General features: G+C 35.0%; 1 protein-coding gene and 1 non-coding gene across 5 annotated transcripts in view; both read right to left on the bottom strand.

Moving 5' to 3' along the window:
- Positions 1-12,249, bottom strand: part of LRBA (LPS responsive beige-like anchor protein) — a 1,037,640-nt gene that overhangs the window by 636,202 nt on the left and 389,189 nt on the right. For 3 of the 4 annotated variants that reach the window (XM_077139839.1, XM_077139840.1, XM_077139841.1), the window contains one exon: positions 9,558-9,622. In XM_077139839.1, coding sequence (XP_076995954.1) covers positions 9,558-9,622 — 65 coding nt within the window. Of the gene's footprint in view, positions 1-9,161; positions 9,223-9,557; positions 9,623-12,249 lie in introns of all 4 variants that reach the window. The other variant, XM_077139843.1, reaches the window with a different exon arrangement.
- LOC143666410 (U1 spliceosomal RNA) lies at positions 10,185-10,348 on the bottom strand. The gene has a single exon (XR_013167610.1). It is a non-coding gene; the product is annotated as a U1 spliceosomal RNA (small nuclear RNA).

The following is a 12,249-nucleotide window of genomic DNA, read 5'->3' as shown; positions in this document are numbered from 1 at the left end:
ACTGAAAATTTCCCAACTCTTATGAAAGACCTAAAATTACAGATCCAAGAAGTGCAGCGCACCCCAAAGAGATTAGACCCAAATAGGCGTTCTCCAAGACACTTACTAGTTAGAATGTCAGAGGTCAAAGAGAAAGAGAGGATCTTGAAAGCAGCAAGAGAAAAACAATCCATCACATACAAGGGAAACCCAATAAGAATATGTGTAGATTTCTCAGCAGAAACCATGGAGGCTAGAAGACAGTGGGATGATATATTTAAATTACTAAAAGAGAAAAACTGCCAACCAAGACTCCTATATCCAGCAAAATTGTCCTTCAAAAATGAGGGAGAAATTAAAACATTCTCAGACAAAAAGTCACTGAGAGAATTTGTGACCAAGAGACCAGCTCTGCAAGAAATACTAAAGGGAGCACTAGAGTCCGAACCAAAAAGACAGAAGAGAGAGGTATGGAGAAGAGTGTAGAAAGAAGGAAAGTCAGATATGATATATATATAATAAAAAAGGCAAAATGGCAGAGGAAAATATTATCCAAACAGTAATAACACTAAAAGTTAATGGACTGAATTCCCCAATCAAAAGACATAGATTGGCAGAATGGATTAAAAAACAGGATCCTTCTATATGCTGTCTACAGGAAACACATCTTAGACCCAAAGATAAACATAGGTTGAAAGTGAAAGGTTGGGAAAAGATATTTCATGCAAATAACAACCAGAAAATAGCAGGAGTGGCTATACTAATATCCAACAAGTTAGACTTCAAATGTAAAACAGTTAAAAGAGACAAAGAAGGACACTATATACTAATAAAAGGAACAATTAAACAAGAAGACATAACAATCATAAATATTTATGCACCGAACCAGAATGCCCCAAAATACGTGAGGAATACACTGCAAACACTGAAAAGGGAAATAGACACAAATACCATAATAGTTGGAGACTTCAATTTCCCACTCTCATCAATGGACAGAACATCTAGACAGAGGATCAATAAAGAAATAGAGAATCTGAATATTACCATAAATGAGCTAGACTTAACAAACATTTATAGGACATTACATCCCACAACAGCAGGATACACCTTTTTCTCAAGTGCTCATGGATCATTCTCAAAGATAGACCATATGCTGGGTCACAAAGCAAGTCTTAACAAATTTAAAAAGATTGAAATCATACACAACACTTTCTCGGATCATAAAGGAATGAAGTTGGAAATCAATAATAGGCAGAATGCCAGAAAATTCACAAATACCTGGAGGCTCAACAACACACTCTTAAACAACGAGTGGGTCAAAGAAGAAATTGCAAGAGAAATTAGTAAATACCTCGAGGCAAATGAAAATGAAAACACAACATATCAAAACTTATGGGATGCAGCAAAGGCAGTGCTAAGAGGGAAATTTATTGCCCTAAATGCCTATATCAGAAAAGAAGAAAAGGCAAAAATGCAGGAATTAACTGTCCACTTGGAAGAACTGGAGAAAGAACAGCAAACTAATCCCAAAGCAAGCAAAAGGAAAGAAATAACAAAGATCAGAGCAGAAATAAATGAAATTGAAAATATGAAAACAGTAGAGAAAATCAATAAGACCAGAAGTTGGTTCTATGAGAAAATCAATAAGACTGATGGGCCCCTATCAAGATTGACAAAAAGAAGAAGAGAGAGGATGCAAATAAATAAGATCAGAAATGGAAGAGGAGACATAACTACTGACCTCACAGAAATAAAGGAGGTAATAACAGGATACTATGAACAACTTTACGCTAATAAATACAACAATTTAGAGGAAATGGACGGGTTCCTGGAAAGACATGAACAACCAACTTTGACTCAAGAAGACATAGATGACCTCAACAAACCAATCACAAGTAAAGAAATTGAATTAGTCATTCAAAAGCTTCCTAAAAAGAAAAGTCCAGGACCAGATGGCTTCACATGTGAATTCTACCAAACGTTCCAGAAAGAATTAGTACCAATTCTCTTCAAACTCTTCAAAAAAATCGAAGTGGAGGGAAAACTACCTAATTCATTCTATGAAGCCAACATCACCCTCATACCAAAACCAGGCAAAGATATTACAAAAAAAGAAAACTACAGACCAATCTCTCTAATGAATACAGATGCAAAAATCCTCAATAAAATTCTAGCAAATCGTATCCAACAACACATTAAAAGAATTATACATCATGACCAAGTAGGATTCATCCCAGGTATGCAAGGATGGTTCAACATAAGAAAATCAATTAATGGAATACACCATATCAACAAATCAAAGCAGAAAAATCACATGATCATCTCAATTGATGCAGAGAAGGCATTTGACAAGATTCAACATCCTTTCCTTTTGAAAACACTTCAAAAGATAGGAATACAAGGGAACTTCCTTAAAATGATAGAGGGAATATATGAAAAACCCACAGCTAATATCATCCTCAATGGGGAAAAATTGAAAACTTTCCCCCTAAGATCAGGAACAAGACAAGGATGTCCACTATCACCACTATTATTCAACATTGTGTTGGAGGCTCTAGCCAGAGCAATTAGACAAGAAAAAGAAATACAAGGCATCAAAATTGGAAAGGAAGAAGTAAAACTATCACTGTTTGCAGACAATATGATACTATACGTCGAAAACCCGGAAAAATCCACAACAAAACTACTAGAGCTAATAAATGAGTACAGCAAAGTAGCAGGTTACAAGATCAACATTCAAAAATCTGTAGCATTTCTATACACTAGTAATGAACAAGCTGAGGGGGAAATCAAGAAACGAATCCCATTTACAATTGCAACTAAAAGAATAAAATACCTAGGAATAAATTTAACTAAAGAGACAAAAAACCTATATAAAGAAAACTACAAAAAACTGCTAAAAGAAATCACAGAAGACCTAAATAGATGGAAGGGCATACCGTGTTCATGGACTGGAAGACTAAATATAGTTAAGCTGTCAATCCTACCTAAATTGATTTACAGATTCAATGCAATACCAATCAAAATCCCAACAACTTATTTTTCAGAAATAGAAAAACCAATAAGCAAATTTATCTGGAAGGGCAGGGTGCCCCGAATTGCTAAAAACATCTTGAGGGAAAAAAACGAAGCTGGATGTCTCGCGCTGCCTGACTTTAAGGCATATTATGAAGCCACAGTGGTCAAAACAGCATGGTATTGGCATAAAGATAGATATATCGACCAATGGAATCGAATAGAGTGCTCAGATATAGACCCTCTCATCTATGGACATTTGATCTTTGATAAGGCAGTCAAGCCAACTCACCTGGGACAGAGCAGTCTCTTCAATAAATGGTGCCTAGAGAACTGGATATCCATATGCAAAAGAATGAAAGAAGACCCATCTCTCACACCCTATACAAAAGTTAACTCAAAATGGATCAAAGATCTAAACATTAGGTCTAAGACCATAAAACAGTTAGAGGAAAATGTTGGGAGATATCTTATGGATCTTACAACCGGAGGCGGTTTTATGGACCTTAAACCTAAAGCAAGAGCACTGAAGAAGGAAATAAATAAATGGGAACTCCTCAAAATTAAACACTTTTGTGCATCAAAGAACTTCATCAAGAAAGCAGAAAGACAGCCTTCACAATGGGAGACAATATTTGGAAATGATATATCAGATAAAGGTCTAGTATCCAGAATTTATAAAGAGATTGTTCATCTCAACAACAAAAAGACAGCCAACCCAATTACAAAATGGGAAAAAGACTTGAACAGACACCTCTCAGAAGAGGAAATACGGATGGCCAAGAGGCACATGAAGAGATGCTCAATGTCCCTGGCCATTAGAGAAATGCAAATCAAAACCACAATGAGATATCATCTCACACCCACCAGAATGGCCATTATCAACAAAACAGAAAATGACAAGTGCTGGAGAGGATGCGGAGAAAGAGGCACACTTATCCACTGTTGGTGGGAATGTCAAAGGGTGCAACCACTGTGGAAGGCAGTTTGGCGGTTCCTCAAAAAGCTGAATATAGAATTGCCATACGACCCAGCAATACCATTGCTAGGTATCTACTCAAAGGACTTAAGGGCAAAGACACAAACGGACATTTGCACACCAATGTTTATAGCAGCATTATTTACAATTGCAAAGAGATGGAAACAGCCAAAATCTCCATCAACAGAAGAGTGGATAAACAAACTGTGGTATATACATACGATGGAATATTATGCAGCTTTAAGACAAGATAAACTTATGAACCATGTAATAACATGGATGGACCTAGAGAATATTATGCTGAGTGAATCCAGCCAAAAACTAAAGGACAAATACTGTATGGTCCCACTGATGTGAACGGACATTCGAGAATAAACTTGAAATATGTCATTGGTAACAGAGTTCAGCAGGAGTTAGAAACAGGGTAAGACAATGGGTAATTGAAGCTGAAGGGATACAGACTGTGCAACAGGACTAGATACAAAAACTCAAAAATGGACAGCACAATAATACCTAATTGTAAAGTAATCATGTTAAAACACTGAATGAAGCTGCATCTGAGCTATAGGTTTTTGTTTTGTTTTGTGTTGTTTTGTTTTGATTTTACTATTATTACTTTTATTTTTTTCTCTATATTAACATTCTATATCTTTTTTGGTTATGTTGCTAGTTCTTCTAAACCAATGCAAATGTACTAAGAAATGATGATCATGCATCTATGTGATGATGTTAAGAATTAATGATTGCATATGTAGAATGGTATGATCTCTAAATGTTGGGTTAATTTCTTTTTTTCCGTTAATTTAAAAAAAAAAAAAAAGAGAAGGGATAATTGGAGCTGAAGGGATACAGACTGTACAACGGGACTGGATATAAAAACTCAGAAATGGACAGCACAATACTACCCAATTGTAATGCAATTATGTTAAAACACTGAATGAAGCTGCATGTGAGGTATAGGTTTTTTGTTTTTGTTTTTTTTTCTTTCTATTATTGTTTTAATTCTTATTCTGTTGTCTTTTTATTTCTTTTTCTAAATCGATGCAAATGTACTAAGAAATGATGAATATGCAACTATGTGATGTTATTAAGAATTACTGATTGTACATGTAGATTGGAATGATTTCTAATTGTTTTGTTAATTCTTTTTTTAATTAATAAAAAAAAAAAGACCTACTGTCCTACACCATTTATATAAATGATATAAATTTATACAATTTATATTAGCAAACTAATCTTCGCTGTTAGAAATCAGGATGATAATTACCCTTGGAGGTTAGTCACAGGAAGGGGGTATAATGAGGGGCTTCTAGGTCCCTGGTAATACTCTGTTTCTTGATTTGGGTGACGATTATATGGGTGTGTTCAGCCTGGGAAAATTCATCAAGCTGTCCAGTTACGATATACGAACTTTCTTATATGTAAATTATGCCTAAACAAAAAATAGAAAGGAAGAAAGGAAGGATGGAAGGGATAGAAAGACAGGGAGGAAGGGAGATAAGGAAGGAGAAAGAAGGAACTAAGAAGTCCTCACATTTTCTTACAGCCCCAATATTTTACTTTCTAGATCCTGAAATTTGCTAATAATATCTCATTACTGTTCAAAAAAGATTTTGCCAATGAGAACATTCTTCCTAAATTAGGCCATTCCAGTCTAGTTCATGATGCTCAGGGCTTGACCATCACCCCTAATTTTGCATTCCATATTTGTCACTTAAAAGTCTTATGTTAGAAAACTAAAAATCTATATGTGTTGGTTTGAAGCTATTATGTATCCCAGAAAAAGCCATGTCCTTTAATTCTCATTCAGTATTGCTGGGTGGGATCTTTTTTATTGTTTCCATGGAGATGTGACCCACCCAATTGTTGACAGTAATTTTTGATAAGATGGTTTCCATGGAGATGCCTCTCTACCCATCCTAGGTGGGATCACTGACTGGAGCCCTATAAGAGGGAACCATATTGGAAAAAGCTTTAGAGCCAAGAGAGCCACACAGCCAGAGATTTTTAAACATGCAGAAGGAGCACACCCCTGGAGAGTCCTTAACAAATAAGAAGCCAGGAAAGAAAGCTAGCAGATGTTGCCATGTGCCTTCCCAACTGACAGAGGTGTTCTGGACTCATTGGCCTTTCTTGAATAAAGGTATCTTTCCCTGGATACCTTGGTTTGGACATTTTCATGGACTTAGAAGTTTAAACTTGCAACTTAATAAATTCCCCTTTATAAAAAAATTATATGGGGTAGGGAGAAAGAACTAGCTGATGCTCTGGAGAGGCTGGGCCCTCTAGGTTTCAGGGCTTATCTGGTCCAGGGACCCATCAAGAGGTTGTAGGCAAAACAAATTTGTAATATGTATAATTCCTTTTCTCTGAGAAAAATGCTCAAAGATATATTAGTCAGTAATTACTGCTTATTTCAGCTCTAGAACATAAATGTATGTTTAAAATGGAATGTTGTTTCATGAAAAATATCAATACCTGACATAAAAAAATATTTACAGAGCAGTATTTTGCCAGTTAAACACATACATTTGGAGGAATATTTTTACAAAATAATTACTTATGTTTAAATAACTGATTTACTAAAGATACCCATCAAATCCAATAAACTTTATGCTATACTCTTAGCCCATAACACATCTTCATATTATTTACACTAAGAAAACATTAATTAAGGGCCAAATTTATAGTAGCTACTCTATAAATGAGGTCAAAGTAAGTTATCGCTAAATAATAATAATAATAATAATAAAACTTGGTCTCTGTAATAAAAAGAAAATCCATGTTACTACTCTTCTTGCCACTGGAATTAAGTCTAGTAGCTTAACATGAGAAACTACTCCACAAATACCACTCTTCACAAATTCACTCTCATAAAAAACTCATTTACTTTCATGATACTATGTATAAAAGGAAAGCAAAATCTATTGATTTAGAAAAATAAACCTCTAAATAGTTCTTTAAAAATATATCCTATCCTCTAAATAACGAGGCTATCCATTTTCTACAGAGCAAACTACAAAAACTCGACAGAAAATCTTGCTTTAAGTTATCTCTGATTTTATTTCCTACTTCTCTCCCCTTTAATCACTCTGATTCTTGCTCTTTTGGTATCATTCATTAAATATGCCAGAGAAGCTCTCACTTTAGGGCCTTTGTACTGTCTATTCCTTATGCCAGAAATGCTTTTTCTCTACCATGCTCCCATGGTTAATTCCCTCACAAATCTTTACTCAAATGTCACCTGGTTATGAGCCCTAATCTTAATCCCCTGATTAAAACTGTAACCCATTCTAATGTCTTATACCTCCCTCATTAGTCTCCATTTCCCTCACCCTGATACATATTTATCTTCCATTGCATTTACCACCTTCCATGTTGTATTACTTATTTACTTATTTTGTTTATTGCTTATAATCTGTCAATGCCTGTTAGATGTAAGATCTTTAGTTGTTTTAGTTACAGCTGTACCTCTAATATCAAGAACAAAGCCTGTCACATAATCACTGTGCAAAAAAATATTGTCTGAATGTATAAATACATGAGGGAAACTGAGGCCCAAAGGAGTACAAGTATTTGCTATATATCAAAGCTGATACTTGAATCCAGCTAAATGGTCATAACCAGGAGATTAGAGTGCCTCATCTTTTAAATGTAGTAACTTTTGTAATTAAAGGTATTTAAACTTAGAGGCTGTACTAATCAAAACCCCCTTTTATAAAATTTTTTTTTTTAAAAAAAGGAACAAAAAAAATTTTAAACCAATAAACCCTATAAATCATAGAAAATCTGTTTAGTATTTTGAGCTAAGTAGAACCATATATATTCAATCACCAGCTCTTGCCATCTAACTCTTCTAAAAGTGTTGAATATTTCAGTGCTGTTATGCAGCCAAAGTGTCGATCATTTTTGATGAATAAACACTTTAAAATCTTTGCTAAAAAAATAAAATAAAATAAATTTTTTGCTAAAAGTAAGACTAAACTAGCATTCATTCATTGAGAAATATTTATTGACTCCCTACCACATGACAGACTCTACATTGCAATTTAGTGAGAGTTCTCATATGGTTCACTGCAATAACCTTGCCACTGTTCTTGCATCTGATCAGGTCTCCTTTCCTTCAAGCCATCCGAAACATTTCTGTCAGCTATCTTTCCAAAACCCAAACATCATAATAATGCTCCTTTTCTTAAAAATCTTTCAAGACTTCCCATCATCTTTAGGTTTAAGTGCAAAAATCCTACATAAGGCCTTGTACGATCAACACACAATTCAATATCAACAATTCACACACGCACACACATACATACACACACACACCACATGAAAGCTCTATATGCCATCCCATATCACAGAGTCATTACATATTCCTTTTCCTCTGCTTGAAATGCTTTTCAAACACGCATGCTCCAATTTATCCATAATCCCCTCTTTTCAGCAGTCTACATGTCTCTAAAACTCAAAAGATCACATTCTCTGGGTAAGTTTTATCTGACTCTTCCATACTAAATTAAGGAATCTATTCTATGCTATCAGTACCTTATATTTGCATACCTCTATCACAAAATTTAGCACAAGGCACTATAATTGTAGGTTTATATATGTGTTTCTAATACTAATATATGAGCATATGTAAACGTTTGATAAATAAAAGAATTTTAGTAGTATTTAATATTAAATGAAATTATGAGTATTTTTTCTCCCTTTTCTATACATTAGCAAGAAAAAGAGGCAAGACTCTAGTTACCAGGAATTTAGCATAATGCATATAATTACTACAGTGATAAGGCTGGTCTTCAAACAACACTAGAGAAAATGTGAAGAAACATACCTGAAACAATAATTTTGCTCAGAATGCTATTTTCAAGGGCTGCCTTTTAATCTATAACCTTAATAATCTGTAACCTTTTAATCTATAGTTCTGTAAAGTCAGCTCCATCAGCCCAAAATGAGCTGTGACAAAATAATCACACAGTGGTCATTCATCATTTCTTCAATTTACTATTATAATCCTTAATATTTTTATATTCTTACTGTCAAATTTATTTACTCCATTGTAACCTTCTTTTCATCTCTACTCTTTTTATTCCCTTTTCTTTCCCATAACTCAATTTTCTTTTCTTGAATCTTTCTGTCTCTATTCTTACACTAGGTGAAATCCATAGCTACTTAATCTCTCTCTCACCTTTCTCATCAGAACAAAAATCAAATGTGTCCACACCTTCCCCCTACAGCCAGCCGATGACCTGAGAGATAATATGACATCTTAATCCAATTGTTAATTATATAAACAGAACAGAACATTATAGAAATTCCTAATAAGTATCAGGTTTCCTTATATCTGTTAATTTAATAATTTCAGTTTACTTTTGCCAGTTATACTTAATGAAAAATACAAAAAGAATTTTACCATTAAGCATGTAGCCAAGAAGAAAATCATAAATTGTTTGAATATTGACATGAAAGAGCTCTTCTACATTACTGAAGGCATAAACAATAAACTTGATACCCAAAATATCAATTCCAATGACAAAAGTAAAAGATTTTAAAATAAAATATAAATGGGTATAAAATAGATTACCTTCCTTCATTGACAAGTTCAATAAAAGCAAGGCCTGCATTCTTCTGAATAGAATTCTGCCACTCCTAAAAAAAAATAGCAGGAAATAGATGAAGAAATTTCACTCAATAAATTATTTCTCTTAAAAAGCATAATGGAGGGCGGTGCATCGGTAGCTCAATGGCAGAATTCTCGTCTGCCATGCCAGAGACCTGGGTTTGACTTCTGGAGCCTACCCATGCTAAAAACAAAACAAAACAAAAAAACACAATAGAAAACATCACCATCACCCCTATCAGTTTCATACCTTAGTTCTGAAAGGCAAACCGCTGTAAAATGCACACTGAACAAGTTAGCAGTGGTTTGATTCAATATAAATTAAATAAGCCTATCTACATTTATATTGCTATTATTTTTCTACATCATTATGTATTAACTTAACTGAAGTAGTTACAAATCATACAATAGCATATAGTGATTAGACAGCATCCAGTAACTATACCTGAGAAACTTTAATGTTCACCCATTAAATAAAACATAGACAGTTAAAGAGATATATTAGAACCACAATCCATATGTAATGACTCTCAAATATATTCATGGGTAATATAATAATCATCTGTATTTTTTTTTCTTTTTTTTTTTATTCAGGGGAGAGCGCGAACACAGTCCCCCACTACTACAAATTATGCAGTCGAATTTCCCACATTTGGGGAAATCGCAGGAGTCAGCACATCCGGAGTGCAATGGATAAGCCTCGCCCTGGGAAAACCACCTTCGTGATCATGGTATCTCCCCTGCCAGGTAAGTATTCATCTGTATTTTGATCTCTGCAACTGTATATACAAATTTTCAGTTTTAGAATGACATAAATCAATAGGCCAAGCCCTTGATCTTGAGGCTTGGTCTTATGAAGCTAATGTACGTAGCAGGAAAGCTTAGCCAATCATCCCTGAGATTACCTCTTTTATTGCTCATATGTAGCCTCACTCTCTCTAAGTCCAACTCTGCAAGTGAAACCATTGCCCTCCCCAGAACGTGGGACATGACACCCCAGAGGTGAAAGACTCCGTGGCAGCATGGGAGATCATTCCCAGGAATGAAATTTTGCCCTGCATGCTGGGATCAAGAATGTCATCTTGACCAAAAGGGGGAAAAGAAGTGTAACAAATAAGATATTAATAGCTGAGAGAGTTCACATAGATTTGAGATGCTACTCTGGACATTGCTGCTACATAAACTTCAGTTAGAAATAGCTACCTATCATAACTTGACAAACTCCAACCAAAACAACTGCAACCAATCATAAACAACACCTAGGACAATATATAAGATTCTACAAAGGTTTCATGCACTACAGTAACTTTCCAGAAACCTAAAACCTCCAGATGGGTCCCTGGACCATCTAAGACCTGAAACATAGAAGAGCCAGCCTTTCTAGAACATCAGCTAGTTCTATCTCCCTACCTCTTATTATAATTATTTTTTTAATAGTTTTATTGTAAACCTTAAACAAACATACAAACATTTTTGACATACAAACATTCTATACATGGTGTGCAATCGATGACTCACGAAATCATCACATAGTTGTGTATTCATCATCATGATCATTTTTTGAACATTTGCATCTCTCGAGCAAAAGACAAAAAAAAAAAAAAAACTCCTATATACCATACCCCATACCCATCCCTCTCATTGACCAGTATTTCATTCTACTCAATTTATTTTAACCTTTGCTCCCCCTATTTGTTTATTTTTTACCCAAATATTTTACTCATCTGTCCATATTGTAGACAAAAGGAGCATCAGACACAACGTTTTCACAATCATGCAGTCATATTGTAAAAGCTATATCATCATGCAATCATCTTTAGGAAACATGGCTACTGGAACACAGTTCTACAGTTTCAGGTACTTCCCTCTAGCCACTCTAATATACCATAAACTAAAAAGGAGATATCTATATATTCTAGTTTGCTAGCTGCCGGAATGCAATATACCAGAAACAGAATGGCTTTTAAAAGGGGGAATTTAATAAGTTGCTAGTTTACAGTTCTAAGGACAAGAAAATGTCCCAATTAAAGCAAGTCTATAGAAATGTTCCATCAAAGGCATCCAAGGAAAGATACTTTGGTTCAAGAAGGCCAAAAAAGTTCAGAGTTTCTTTCTTAAGTGAGAAGGCACATGATGAACACAGTCAGAGTTCCTCTCTCATCTGGAAGGGCACATGGCGAGCAAGGCGTCATCTGCTAGCTTCTTCTCCTGGCTTCCTGTTTCATGAAGCTCCCCAGGAGACATTTTCCTTCTTCATCTCCAAAGGTCGCTGGCTGGTGGACACTACTTCTTGTGGCTATGTTGTTCTGCACTGCTCTCTCTGAATCTCTCATTCTCTGAAATGTTTCCTCTATACAGGATTTCAGAAACTAATCAAGACCCACCCAAATGGGTGGAGATATGCCTCTACCTGATCCAGCTTAACAACCACTCTTGATTAAATCACATCTCCAGGGAGATCTAATTACAGTTTCAAACATATAATGCTGAATAGGGATTAGAAGAAGTGGCTGCCTTTACAAAATGGGATTTAGGATTACAACATGGCTTTTCTAAGGTACATACATCATTTCAAAACAGCACACTATATAATGCAAAAGAATAACCTCCAGGATAACTTCTCAACACTGTTTGAAATCTCTCAGCCACTGACATT

This window comes from Tamandua tetradactyla, chromosome 22, assembly GCF_023851605.1.
Source record: "Tamandua tetradactyla isolate mTamTet1 chromosome 22, mTamTet1.pri, whole genome shotgun sequence".
NCBI lineage: Eukaryota > Metazoa > Chordata > Mammalia > Pilosa > Myrmecophagidae > Tamandua > Tamandua tetradactyla.
This window is presented reverse-complemented; position numbering and strand designations above follow the sequence as displayed.